This window comes from Geotrypetes seraphini, chromosome 1 (genome assembly GCF_902459505.1).
Source record: "Geotrypetes seraphini chromosome 1, aGeoSer1.1, whole genome shotgun sequence".
Classification (NCBI taxonomy): Eukaryota; Metazoa; Chordata; class Amphibia; order Gymnophiona; family Dermophiidae; genus Geotrypetes; species Geotrypetes seraphini.
In genome coordinates this window covers 49,992,729-50,007,664 of record NC_047084.1, presented here as the reverse complement: position 1 = coordinate 50,007,664, position 14,936 = coordinate 49,992,729, and the positions used below count along the sequence as shown (strand labels likewise).

Sequence of the window (14,936 nt, the reverse complement as noted above, 5' to 3'; positions counted from 1 at the left end):
TCCAGAGATGCTTCAGACAAAAGTATGCTATATTAAAAGCCACTGTATTTCATGTTATGACATGAACATTCACAACCCTGAAAGGGAGCGGGCTGCTGGGCATGATGGACCACTGGTTTGACCCAGCAGCGGCAATTCTTATGTTCTTAACATCCAGAGGAGAGGAAATCCAAACTCTCATACGAGGGTTTTTCAAATATTTACGTGCTTTCATATTTTTGCAAGAAATGGTTGGGGCGGATGAAGTGGTAAGAGGGTGTTCATACAATATCTTGTGTCTAGCTAGTCAGGCAACAGGGTGATTATGTGGAAAGTGATATAATTTCCTTTAGAGATATTTAATAAATAGTGTTAAAAAAAAAAGTTCTTGAAACGTTTTGAAGATCCCTTGTACAATAATACTAACTAGTGGATCTACAACAGGTTATGAGACAGAGAAACTGATTAACAGGTGGTCCTCTTGGATGGAACGTCTCCTGCACCTTCAATATTGTTCCTTGTACAAGCATCCGGAACCAGTAATATGCTCAGTATGCAAAAAACTTATTTCCCATAACAAATTTCAAAGGTAATAAAACAGAATACAACTACCAACTATAACATAACCTCTGAGACTCCCGAAAGAATAATTAACAGCAAATATCCAGAAAGGGCGGGGTTCTGGATTTATCTGCTGCGTCTAAAGGAAAGAAAGTTAACAGGTAAGAACATAATGTTTCCTTCCTTAGCAACAGCAGCAGATGAATCCAGAGACTAGTGGGATGTACCAAAGCAATCCTCAATCTGGGTGGGAAGCAAACGCCACATCTGCAATGACCGATGCACCAAAGGCAGCCTCCACATGTGCCGCCACATCCAACCGGTAATGCTTAGAAAAAGTATTCTTGGACGACCAAGTAGCCGCACGACAAATTTCTTCCAAGGAAAAAACCCTGGTCTGTCGGAGCCAAATTCTATGTCGGGCATAAAGGATAAGCAGAGCGCAAAACGGTCTGTAAGAGATAGAAACTACGAGTGGCACGGACACGGACCTCAGATTTTTAAGGATGTGCGGTTTTAGATCCACGAGGTCTGTCAGATCCAGGAGGTCCGTGTTTTACCCCTTCCCACTAACAACTTATCAAAAGCACCCTGCTGTGCTCAGTAGAAAAGCTCAGCTGTTGCTGATAAGCCCTATTGAACACAGCCGATCCAGAGCTGGGAGCTGAAAACTTTACCCTGCAAGGTTAACTGGGGAACTTGTGGCTTTAATTCCCAAAGTTTGCTACTATACTTGCCTTCTATGTTTGTGCAGTTTTCTTTTCTTGTTTGGAATTTACAGTATTTTCATGACATTTCTGTTTACTTGAACCCTGGTGAAGAGGACTGTCGTAAATTAGAGAAAATCCAGGGGAATGCTATTGTATGCCATACTTGGACTTTAGACCATTCTGACAACCTTATGAACTATTTTTTACTTTTTGCCTGATTTATGCATGTTATGATTGTGGCTGACGGTGTTCAGATCACCTATCAAATAAAGTCTAGGAATGAGATTGACCATACCTGAACTGTGTCTCCCTTTATTGGCAAACTTATCTCAGTGTGGTCTGGGCAGACTAGGCGGGAGCCTAGGTCTGTTTTACATGAAAGGCTTTCCTCTTTCCTGAGGAAGCCACGCCGACAGGTCAGAGTAAAACACGGCTAAGCCGCCTGCAGTTTGGAGCAGGGGATAGTTGTGCGACAGCACGACAGAAGAGCGGGACTTGGGTGTGATTGTATGTGATGATCTTAAGGTGGCCAAACATGTTGAAAAGGTGATGGCAAAAGCTAGAAGGATGCTAGGTTGCACAGGGAGAGCTATGGCCAGTAAGAAAAAGGAGGTATTGATGCCTCTGTATAAGACTCTGGTGAGACCTCTATTAGAATATTGTTTATAATTCTGGAGGCCGCACCTTCAAAAAGATATAAAAAGGATGGAGTCGGTCCAGAGGAAGGCTAATAAAATGGTGTGTGGTCTTCGTGATAAGGCATATGGGGGCAGACTTAAAGCTCTCAATCTGTATACTTTGGAGGAAAGGCGGGAGAGGGGAGATACGATAGTCATTTAAAGCTTGAGCATTGTAAACTCATGTGTTGCCGGAGGAACACTTGGCCTGCCGCTGCTGATTATGCTGCAACCTTGAATCCGCTGAAAAGGAGGCTTTGTAACAGCTAAAGTTCTGGCGCCAGAGCTAAGTTTTTCTTTTTTCTGTCTTTCATTTGTTGTTTTGGAGGTCTTACAATTTGGGCTTTTTTGATAAAGTAATTATATAAAGAATGAAAAAATATAAAATATTAATTTCTACTGTGCATAGTAGTGGGTTCTATATTTCCCTAGATCCCGACATTCTTTTTGGGTGTGAGTTTTTTGCCGATGACAAAAACAGCTTTTTCTCCACCTGTTTGATTGAATGTTTGATCTGAGGAACTGAGTCAACTTATGGTGAGTGACATTTTTCAGAAACTGTTGATTTTCCTGTCGATACGATTTATTGATTGTTAGTCATTTAAATACCTACGCAATATAAATGTGCATGAGTCGAGTCTCTTTCATTTGAAAGGAAACTCTGCAACGAGAGGGCATAGGATGAAGTTAAGAGTTGATAGGCTCCGGAGTAAGCTGAGGAAATACGTTTTTACAGAAAGGATAGTAGATGCGTGGAACAGTCTCCTGGAAGAGGTGGTGGAAACAGAGACTGTGTCTGAATTCAAGAGGGCCTGGAATAGGCACGTGGAATCTCAGAGAGTAAAAGCAGATAATGGTTACTGTGGATGGGCATACTAGATGGGCCATTTGGCCTTTATCTGCTGTCATGTTTCTATGCACCTTAGCATCCTTCTAGCTTTCGCCATCACCTTTTCAACCTGTTTGGTCACCTTAAGATCCTCACATTCTCCTTTTGGTGGTTTGCTATGGAGGTGAGACATTTCTTTTAACATACCCAGCTCAGATACAGTTGAAGTCATTCTCCTGTTAAATCTGCTACTGAATAGTTATCCAAGTTTCATTTGTTAAAGCTTCCTTATCATTTTTGTGTTTGCATAAATAATTCAAATCAATAATAAAAATGATTTACATCTGGGAACAAAAATATTGACACAGTGCACGTAGCTCCTTGAAACTTTTAGTCCTGTACTGATGGAAAAATACAGCTGATACATTTTGAAATAAAGGACACTAAGCAGCAATTTATTTCATAATTATGAATATGATAAAGTTTGATTTATAGTATGTTTAGAAAGAACAACAGTTCAGCTCCCTTTGATATACTAATTGAAATGCAGAAACCTTATCAAAGGCTGCACCTCCTTTCACTATTTAGAACAGAGCAACAACAGAAGCAATGGGTTTACACCAGTGGTCTCTAATTTTTATGTGGACTCCTACTATGTACTTTGAGGGGTTTTTCTTTGGATGAAGTGGTGGTTTACAAGCCCCTGTATTCAATTTTAAAAGACCTTCATTTGGCCCTTCCAGTACACCAAATGAAATTCAGCTATACTCAGATGCAAAGTTTTTTTTTAAAGTAAGCCTCCCCACAACTAAATACCTCCAACAGATCAGAATATGATTTTAAAGAAAAGAACACATTTCACCCACAAGATATGCAAAACAATAAAATGATCTTCCTAGTCACTCAATGCCTTATAAATAATAACCTCTACTAACTAATGATCTTATAACTATAATTATTGTGCTCAGTGCCTCCAGCAAGGTCATAGCTGGGATTGGTACCAGGACCAAGATAATCAAGGAACCATCATTGAACAATATTGTTCCTCTACCCAATAATATACAAAACCTCACATTTGTGCTTAATAGTTCCCGTTGGCATTAAAATCTCTAAATATTCAGGATGACTAGATAATGCACTTATCTGTTGTTTCCACTCCAATGGAGAATACTTCACTGAATAAGTTTGATTGTATTATTTGATCTGTATCATTTTCACTTCACCCAACAATCACATATTTACTGCTTGTAAAAATCCAGCGGGAGTATAACCATGAAAAACTTGTCCTGCGCTGCCTGTGTTTGCCAGTTGACAGAGATTAACCAAACACAAACGTGTACAATCTAAAAATTGTGCCATAAAAGTAATGAAAGTAATGATGTAACTCAAAGTAAAACTAAACAGACAAAAATAATTCCTAATGTTGTTACCAGTTGAGTACACCATTGTAAAACTCAACAGGCTAATTTAAACAACGTATCATGCTGATGCGCTACAAAGAGAGTTTCAGTCATAGGGTGAAATTACAGCTTTCTCAGCAAACAAAAGAAAATTCTGTATATCCTCTCTCCACTAGAACTGCCATTAAAAAAAACCCAAAAAAACCTACACATACCAAAGGGCCCTTTTACCAAACTGCAGTAAGCGCTACAATGCGCTTACCGCAGGACATGCTCATGTGTCCTGTGGTAACTGCCTTATCGGCACATGCTAAATGTGTAATAAAAAACACTTTTTATTTTTTCATAAAGGGGCAAGAGAGCACATTCCTGCACTAAATCAGCACTTCTATGTTAACCGCACAGAAGCTAGTTAGTGTAGGTCTAGTATGCAAGTTCTTACCATCTCTTACCATGGGCACTGATCTGTGGGGTGTCACAGGGATCCATACTGTTTCCCATTTTATTTAATATCTCCCTTAAGCCTCTGGCTGAGCTGCATCAATGGACACAAAATTTTATATCTATACTGATGATGTATGACTACTCATATCCACTGAACCAGATCTACCCACAGCAACTCAGGAATGAGGGAAATAGGCAAAACAAACTCTGATCGAACTCAAGCAAAACAGAGATTCTTTGGATTCCTAACACACATGGACAAATATTTAACTTCAAAATACCTCGGGAAATATGAACTCCACTAAAAATCACAGGTTAGGAACCTTGGGACACTCACTCTTATCCCACAAATTCAAACCACCTTTAAAAAATTCTCTATCACCTATAGCAGCTACAAAATCTCTCTCCTTATTCTGAAAAGATGAGTCTGACCACAGTGGTCCAAGCCATCATAACATCATAACTAGACTACTGTAATGCTCTGTACACTGTAAATCAAAAAGAGTTTGCATCTGATCCTACTAATTAAGAATGCTGCAACACGACCGGTAGAAGGTTGCAAGTGGCATGACCACATCATACCCTTCCTGCAAAAACTATCTTATAGGGCTATATTTAAAGTTCTTATGTTTGATTTTCAAGATTCTCAGACAAAATGGGCCAGAGTACTTGAAGAAGCTAACCCTTTATACACCTCTGAGGTCATCTCAAGGAGCATCACTTATCTGTACCCTCATCAAAATTGTAAGATATCACCCGCCAGCAAGCCTTTTCGGGAAATATCTCCCCGCAGTGGAATTTTATGTAGAATTTGAGTTTAAATATCATCCTTTGATAACATTTTTACATGCAGAGATATTTGATAGTGAGTGTTTTAGCACAACTGCCTTTACAAATCCCACTGACCAGCAATTTTTATTGCATTTTTCCAGTTTGCATCCTCACCATAAGAACTGTAAACAGAAGCCTGGAGATACAAGGATGCCCCTTCAAAGGAATGCTTTAGCAGAGCCTCAAGCTTCCTGTCCTGCCATATCCTTCAGCGCGACGTCCCCTTCAACTGAGGACTGTCAACTTCTTTGTAACTGCTGTTACCTAGGCGTCAATCCTCGGCCTGGGGGGATTCCCATGGGAGTCCCACAGACCTAGGAGGGCCCCGTGGGACCCGCGGGATTCCTTTAATTCCCGTTCCTGTGCAGACCTCTGTTATGAACACACAAAAGTACATAGAAGGGCACAGACAGCTTCCAAAACAATATCTACTACAAGTAACTGACTGAAGAAGCCACACATAATTACACTAAACAACTGAAAGATTTTATCAAGACACTTCCTAAGCAAGCAGTCAGTCACATCTAAAAAAAAAAAAGGAAGATCTCATACCAAGTCATCCTCTCTAGGCATGTTCTACATTCTACTTAAGATCCATAAACTACTCCTGGTGGAATTTTGTGCAGCACAGAATTCCCCATCTGTGCAGAATTCTGCATATGTTGTGCAGATTTCTAGACAAACCTTCCATTCTGCCCCTGTCCCCTCCTCCTCCCCCACGCAGGTCTGGCCCCACTCGAACATTAGAGATATTCTCTCCATTTGTAAGGACCAGATCCAATATCGCTTTTTCCCTTGTGGGTTCCATCACCATTTGTCTGAGCAGAGCCTCTTGAAAGGCATCCACAATCTCCCTACTTCTTTACGATTCCGTAGACGGAACATTCTAGTTCGCATCAGGCAGGTTGAAATCTCCCAACAGCAGACCCTCCTCTTTCCTTCCAAACTTTTGGATATCCACAATCAGATCCTTATCAATTTGCTGCAATTGAGTCGGAGGTCTGTAGACTACACCCACGTAGACAGAAGTTCCATCTTCTCTTTTCAGAGCAATCCATATCGCTTCTTCCTCTCCAGGTCCCTTGCATTTCAGTCGTTTGGATATTGATCTTTACATAGAGAGCTACTCCTCCACCTTTTTGACCATCTCTGTCCTTCCTAAAAAGATTATATCCCGGTATGTTTGCATCCCATCCATGTGATTCACTGAACCATGTCTCTGTGATAGCGACAATATCTAGATCTGCCTCTAACATCAGGGCTTGCATGAACTTTGTTACTTAGACTGCGAGCATTTGTGGTCTTCGCTTTACAGCTATTTTTCAGTGGTAATCTCCTTTTTTTTATAGATTTTTGTTTCGTTTCACTTTCCGTTGCAATACTAAGAAATGAGTTGCTGACATTGTTTATGTTGCAATCTTTACTACTATCACATCTTTTCTTTTGCTGGGGGTGGTCTCTAATTGTCCCCGGCAAAAGAAAAGATGTGATAGTAGTAAAGATTGCAACATAAACAATAAACAATAAACTAATTTCTTAATATTGCAACGGAAAGTGAAACGAAACAAAAATCTATAAGAAAAAGGAGATTACCACTGAAAAATAGCTGGAAAGCGATGACCACAAATGCTCGCAGTCTAAGTAACAAAGTTCATGATCTGCAAGCCCTGATGTTAGAGGCAGATCTAGATATTGTCGCTATCACAGAGACATGGTTCAGTGAATCACATGGATGGGATGCAAACATACTGGGATATAATCTTTTTATATTGTGTTCAATTCTGGTCTCTTTATCTCAAGAAAGATATAGTGGCGCTAGAAAAGGTTCAAAGATGAGAGACCAAGATGGTAAAGGGGATAGAACTCCTCTCATATGAGAAAAGACTAAAACGGTTAGAGCTCTTCAGCTTGGAAAAGAGATGGCCGAGAGGAGATATGATTGAAGTCTACAAAATCCTGAGTGGAGTAGAACGGGTACAAGTGGATCGATTTTTTACTCCATCCAAAATTACAAAGACTAGGGGACACTCGAAGTTACAGGGAAATACTTTTAAAACCAATTGGAGGAAATTTTTTTCACTCAGAGAATAGTTAAGCTCTGCAACGCGTTGCCAGAGGATGTGATAAGAGCAGATAGTGTACCTGATTTTAAGAAAGGTTTGGACAAGTTCCTGGAGGAAATGTCTATAGTCTGTTATTGAGAAAGACACGGGGGAAGCCACTGCTTGCCCTGTATCGGTAGTATGGAATATTGCTACACCTTGGGTTTTGGCCAGGTACTAGTGACCTGCATTGGCCACTGTGAGAACAGGCTACTGGGCTTGATGGACCATTGGTCTGACCCAGTAAGGCTATTCTTATGTTCTTATGAAGAGAGAGTGACCAAGACCAGAAAGAGGGTGGAAGGGAGAAAAAGAATCTTAGCCAGTGGAGAGAGGGAGAGAGATGCCAGACTTTGGTCAAGATGTTGATTCAGGGTGCAAGTGAGAGAGGGATGGGATTTAGAAGGAGACAGAAATGCAGTTGGAGTGAGAGAGGAAACCTAGGGGACTGGAACCTGAGAGAGGAAAAAGCATGCTGGAATGAATTTCAGGCCTCAGGACAGGAGAATTCTATGTAAAACACTACAGCTAAACTTTGCAGAATTCTGAAATAGGGTGCAGAACATTTTAAAATATTTGGTAGCACTCTAGAAATAATTAATAGTCGTTGTAGTAGTATTTATTTATTTAAAAAATATATATACCGCCTATAATCTAAAAGGTTCCATAAAATAAACATGCATAATTATAAATTCAGAACATAAAATTGACAGACTTCCAGTCACTCTTAACTAAAATTACAAAACTTCACTCACTCTTCACAGACAACCAATTCACAACATACAAAATTCTACACACCATCTACTGTATTTATAACATAGATAATCAAGAACTGCCTGCTTGTGGACTCCAAAAACCAATACAGAAACTTATTCCATGAGGAGCAAACTTAACCTAAGCTGGATTGGCTCTAAATAAGCATCCACAAACAGCTTAGTTTTTAATCGTTTCTTATAATGATCAGTACAAAATCTTATATGACCCGACATCTAATTCCAGAGACACACTCCAGCAATTGAAAACATTTTTGATTTTGTGGGCACATCTTTTACACCTTCTTCAGTTTTTGCTAATAGTCTCATCCCATCTTCTGACTTCAGAGCTCTGTTTTGTCTGTAGTAGTAGTAGTCATCCTTCAATCAGATTCAAAATTGAATATTCCACCAAAAAAGATCACATGGGTTATATACAAACATCTATATACAGCAAACCAACTGACGGATGCAACTACCTTGAAAATTCCAGCTTCCACATTTCACATATACAAAAGTCCATTATACATGCCCAAGCCACAGGATAGTATTTGCATATGCTAAGATCCAAGAGAAAGAAACACACCTCAAAATCCTTACTAAATCCTTAAATAGAAAGGCTACAACCTCAAAATAATCTCCAGGAAGACTGTTTTAAGCAAAGAGATTCAGGGAAAATGTGAGGGTCCCCATTGTAGTGACATACAATCCAGAGCTGGATAAACAGAATCATAAGACCTACAGTTACTACTTGAGGAGGATGAATTATTGAAAAAGCTATGTCCTGCTACAATGCTGGCCTTCTAATAACCCATACAATCAGGGACATAAGACTGTTGAAGTAAAGATGATAAACTACTTTAATACCATCAAAAAAGGATTATGTTACTATGTAAAGCTCTGGTAATCCACAAAAAGATGACAAAGCAGCATAATTTTATCACCTACCCATCTCTCCTCATTTCTCACACCCACCATTCCCTGTGAGATTGTCACTGGAATGTTTTAGAACATAAGAAATGCCATACTGGGACAGACCGAAGGTCCATCAAGCCCAATATCCTGTTTCTAACAGGGGCCAACTCAGGTCCCAAGTAATAAAGCAGCAGTGGATTTCCCCAAGCCAACTCAATAATGGCCTATGGACTTCTCTTTTTAGGTTTTTATGTTCCTTTCACGTATTCTGATATTGTTCTGACCCAAGGAAGATTCTAGGAGCTGTTGAGCGCAATTGTAAATCATCCGCTAGGCGGTCTTATGCACCAGTAGGTGTTGAAACTCTTAGGCACAGTCCATTTATGTCAGGGTGCTCTTGGTCTAAATCAGGGATATCAAAGTCCCTCCTTGAGGGCCGCAATCCAGTCGGGTTTTCAAGATTTCCCCAATGAATATGCATTGAAAGCAGTGCCTGCACATAGAGCTCATGCATATTCATTGGGGAAATCCTAAAAACCCGACTGGATTGTGGCCCTCAAGGAGGAACTTTGAGACTCCTGGTCTAGATGAATGCACCCAAAATCCACCCCTAACTACACCTACCACATTAGGTGCTTTTCAATTAACAATACAGATTAAGCTAATTAAGAAAATTAAGGTGCCTAGATCTGCTTTGCATGGCAATCTACGCACCTAACTTCAAGCACCATTTATAGAATCTGGAGCTAAGTGATCCTTCAATTAACCCAGCATTAACTAGTTAGCCTATAGTAATGTGCTAGCTGGTTAATGGCTCAATGCCTATCCTCTGCCTACAACATGCCATACCATGCAGTTTCTTATACCCCACAGATTTTCAATTAGAATTCATCATGGATTACAATTAAGATGATGAGTAGCTCATGGGTTACATTAGGATTTTAGGAAACATGAGCGGATATGCAATAGGTGAAGAGATGGGTCTTTAACATTCTTCTGAAGCTGGAGAAATATTTTGCAAAAATAAGTAATGAATGGGCTAGCACACATCATCAGACAAAATACATGTTTTTTGCATGTATTAGGGTTTAATGCCCTTTAGCAAATGGGCCCCTTGGACTGTAAGCCTCCAGGTGCAGGGAAATACTTAAAGTACCTGAATGTAACTTGCTTTAAGCTAAAGCCAAATAAATGTCATACATGAATACCATGCTGAATTCACTTCATCCTCTAGTGCTGAAAGAAGGGATGGTACAGCACCAGAAAGTGGAGAAAGGAGGTCAGGCTAAGAGAGGACACCTATTTGTGAATCCTGAAATCCAAGAGACCACAAGTTAAAAAAAAAAAAGTCTGGTACTTGAAAGGAAGGCAGGGGAAAATTGCTCTGGTCTGGCAGGGAAAGAAAAAAGAAATAGCTAGAGGGAGAAGGGTGTTTGCTGGTTTGGTTTAGGGCTAGGCAGCAGTCCAATAACTATCTTCAACTCAATTTTTATATTCTAGAACTATAATTCAGATAGTATATCATCAATCTAACTGCATTCGGTTATGAAGAAGCATGGATATTGGACAAATTGAATCTACAAACTATGGGGGTCTTTTTCTAATAGTTTAGTTAATGAAAAGCACTAACATACATACCACATTACAGTGGTGCCTCACACAACGAACTTAATTCGTTCCAGGAGCAAGTTTGTTATGCGAAAAGTTCGTTGTGTGAAACGCGTTTTCCCATAATACATGTAAAACAAAATAATTCGTTCTGCAGCCCTGTTGTCCCATAAGAATACATGTAAAACAAAATAATTCGTTCTGCAGCCCTACATTTCCCTCCCTCCACCTCACCTTATATGCAGAGTTTGCCAGCTTTCTTTTTCACCCAGCCGCACGATTTCAAAAAGCTGTGCACGCGCAGCTGCTGGAGTTGATCAATGTTCTCCTCTCCTGCAACTTCCGGTTTCCGGTTGCGTCAGAGGAGAAGATTGAACAACAGAGCATGCGCGCATGTGCTGCTCTTTGAAAGTGTGTGGCTGGCCGAAAAAGAAAGCCGGAAAACTCGGTATCTAAGGTAAGGTGGAGGGAGATGATGGAACACTGCATTCAGACAGGAGGGTGCTGCTGTTCCCGGCTCACATTAGGAAGCGGCGAGAGTAGTTCCGCCCCCCCCCCCCCCCCGGGCCCCTCGGGCGACTTCGTTGTGTGAAACGAAGTTCGTTATAGGGAGCAAGACAAAAAGTTCGTTATGCGCAGCGTTCGCTGTGCGAGGCGTCCGTTATGCGAGGCACCACTGTATTTACTGCATTGCCCATTTTAGGCAAAGGGTCTTATTTACTAATAATGGTGGTACATTTAAGATTGTTTAAAAAAAAATCAAGGCTCCATTTACAGTTTTAAATAGTATAAAGTAGAATTTAAATTGTATTATTTCCTGGATTGGAAGCCAATGTAAGTTGATGAAAGCCTCAGTAATGTGGTCATGTTTCTTCAGTGAGTAGACGAGTCTCAGAGCTGTATTCTGAATTGTCTGTAGTCTTTTAATCATTCTTGCAGGGCAGGGGAGGTAGAGGATGTTGCAGTAGTCTAGGATACTTAGGATTAGAGATTGTACTAGGAGCTAAAATTGTGTTTTATCGAAGAATTTTCGGACTTGCGAAAGATTTCTGTATTGTTTTGTTTATTTGTGGTTGCATGGTGCTGCCTTTGTCAATAGTCATACCTAGTAGTTTTAGGGTGGTTTGCAAAGGGTAATTGATTTCTAAGTTGGTTATGGTTGGGATTTTGTTATTTTCTAGGAGGATGAATTTAGTTTTGTCTGGGTTGAGTTTCAATTTGTGATCTTCCATCCAAGTCGTAACTGTAACTAGAGTTCGGTGTAGTGTGTCTGTCATTAAGAGCTTTGGTTGGTCAAAAGGAATGAGGATGGTGATGTCATCAGCATAGCTATAAGAGGTTAGGCCTTGTTTGTTCAGATGCCTATTAAGTCCAAGATTTGCAGTAGGATGTTATGGTCTACCAAATCAAATACCGCCGTCAGGTCCAATTGTATGAGCAGTATTTTTTTTCCAATGCTGAGGTGTTGTCTTGCTGTGTCGATAAGGGAGCCTAGTAGTGTCTCTGTGCTGAAGTTAGTTCTGAAGCCGGATTGCGTGGGATGGAGTAAGTTATGGTCCTCGAGATAGTTGGTGAGGAGTTTGGCTATTAATCCTTCTGTTAGTTTGATAAATAGAGGTATTGAGGCAATTGGTCTGTAGTTGGATGGGTGATCTGTTGGTCCTTTTGGGTCTTTTAGGATTGGGGTGATGATGATTTCGCTGAGGTCAGTCGAGAAAATGCCATCTGTGAGCATGGTTTGTATCCAGTGTAGGAGTAAGGTACGGAACTTAATGCTCGCTGATGACAGGAGATATGGCGGGCAGTGGTTGAGTTCACAGGATGCATGGCTGTACTTATTGTTGAATTCGGTCCAATGTATCTTAGGGAATTGGGACCAGGTTCTGTCTGCAGCATAAGATTCATTTTCTGTGGGAAGTATTGTGACTTCAATTAGGTGGGCTGGGTTACTATTGAGGGTAGCTCTGGTGTTTGTAATTTTATTCTTGAAGTGTTCTGCTAGGAGGGAGGCTGAAGGAGTGCTGCTTGCCCAAAGCTTCCCTCTGACACAGCTTCCTGTTTCCGCCTGGGCGCATGGTGGGGTGGGGTGGGGCGGGGCAGGGGGACCCAGTGTACTTCTGTGCCTAGGGGCCCTCGACAAATTAATCCTGCCCTGCCTACCGGTAGATAAATTCTTTATTAAAAAAGCACTATGAAGCCACCTTTCATCAATATATGGACAATGCGTGTCATACTAGAAGCCAGTAGTACTACTACTATTACTGTTTATTATTTCTATAGCACTGAAAGGTGTACGCAGCGCTGTACGTTTTAACATACAATAGACAATCCCTGCTCAGAAGAGTTTACAATCTAATTTAGACAGGACATTTCAGGGTTGGGGAAATTATAGTGGGTATAGGTATCCGACAGCAGCACCTATACTGCTTGACATGGGGAGAGATACTGCTGCACAAGGAGGAGGGTAAGGGAAGAGAAGAGGTGCTGATAGACCTGGCAAAAGGGGAGGGAAAGGTGCTGCACGCTGGAGGGGAGGGTGAGATGGGGATGGGGAGAGCATATTAGTTGTGAGTGGGGTTGGGGGAGGGAAGGAAGGAAAATTGTTGCAGGATGAGTGAGCGTGTTGAGAGAGGGAGAAACGGGGAATGAGAAGAGAGCAAGCAGTGAGTGGGGTTGGGGAGAAATGGACTAGGGCAGGGGTGCCCAAAAGGTCGATCGCATATGACGGTACTCCTACAACTACCGCTGCAACATGGGTAGAATAGAGTGGACCGCTGGAGGCCAAGCCCAATCAACGTTTTGCCCCACACAACACCAAAATCAGGGCTCCTTTGGCCCCCCACTAACGACAAAAGTGTTCCGCTGCAGTTATCTCCAACCAAGCCGCCAGGCTCACAAAAACTAACGGCAACATAACATTCACACTTAGCGGTATCGCAACAGATGTCAGTAAATAACAGCGGAAGGACACTGTGGAACGGGAAGCTTCGTCGCACGGGGTAACACACTTTGCGCTAGAAAACCACTGCGGGGAACGCCCCTCTGACGTAGTCCACAGCGAGAAAAGAATAAGAGGAGCACCTTACCTACTTCCGATACCCCTCCGCCGGGCCCTGAGCTCCTTTAGAAACACTAGAAGTGGAATTGGTGCGAAATTAATAACAACACGCGCAACCACACGGACCCGGCCGAAGGAATCACAGCCTCCGACCGCGTCTAGCTCTGATAATCCACGCAAAGCGCTTGCAGACCCGGACTAGATGGCATCTGTACTCCGCCCACAGGCTCTTTCTGATTGGTCGGAGCCGGGGCCGATCCTTTCCAGCAGAGGAGGAGTTTACCCCGTAGAAAAGGTCGCTGAATCAGGTCGTGCGCTGAGACAGCTCTTCCCGCAATTATGCGGTAGCTGTTCCGGGATTTGGCGTCTGTAGAGTTGGCACATATTTTATGCATGGGAAAAAGAAGTGGAAAGAAAGGACATGCGCAGCCTAGACTGGAATTTCCCTTTATCTCCAGCCATTGAGAGTCCGAAAAACCTTTATTGGTGGGTATTATTAGTGTTAGGATTTAGTTCACGGTGAGTTTCATTCCCCTAGGGGGAAAAATACTTACTATACCTGAATGAAACTCACCGTGAACTAAATCCTAACACTAATAATACCCACCAATAAAGGTTTTTCTGACTCTCAATGGCTGGAGATAAAGGGAAATTCCAGTCTAGGCTGCGCATGTCCTTTCTTTCCACTTCTTTTTCCCATGCATAAAATATGTGCCAAAGCAGTAGCAATTTTACCTTGTCAAATACACTGAAGCCCAAGTGGGCTTCCTATTTGTAGTGCCCATTGTTAGAAAAAAAAAATAATAAAGTAGCCTTACAGAGCTTTTTTTTTTTTTTTTTTTTTGTAAAAGTATTTTTAGTTAGGCAGTTAGAAACTGCTCTCTTGTTTAGTTGCCTTTCAGTTAAACAATAGAGCCTGATTAAAGGGAAAAGTCAAAAAGTCAGCTCTTCCAGGAGGTAATAACACAGACCTCAACTGTTTCTTGTCCTGAAAAGGGCTGAGTGAGGATCTGCTTGCAGGGATCTCAATCTCAAAGTCCCTCCTTGAGGGCCACAATCCAGTCGGGTTT

General features: G+C 41.5%; 1 protein-coding gene across 3 annotated transcripts in view; it reads right to left on the bottom strand.

Annotated features, from left to right (window-relative positions):
• IL6ST (interleukin 6 signal transducer) overlaps window positions 1-14,206 on the bottom strand; it is a 171,581-nt gene extending 157,375 nt beyond the window's left edge. Inside the window, exon 1 of one of the 3 annotated variants that reach the window (XM_033931128.1) lies at window positions 13,899-14,206. Coding sequence is in view for 1 of the 3 variants with exons in the window: in XM_033931109.1 (XP_033787000.1) it covers window positions 9,234-9,237 (4 nt within the window). In the remaining 2 variants the exon portion in view is untranslated. Of the gene's footprint in view, window positions 1-9,233; window positions 9,296-13,894 lie in introns of those variants that run through there. The other 2 variants (XM_033931119.1, XM_033931109.1) reach the window with 2 other exon arrangements.
• Window positions 14,207-14,936: the final 730 nt, after the last annotated feature.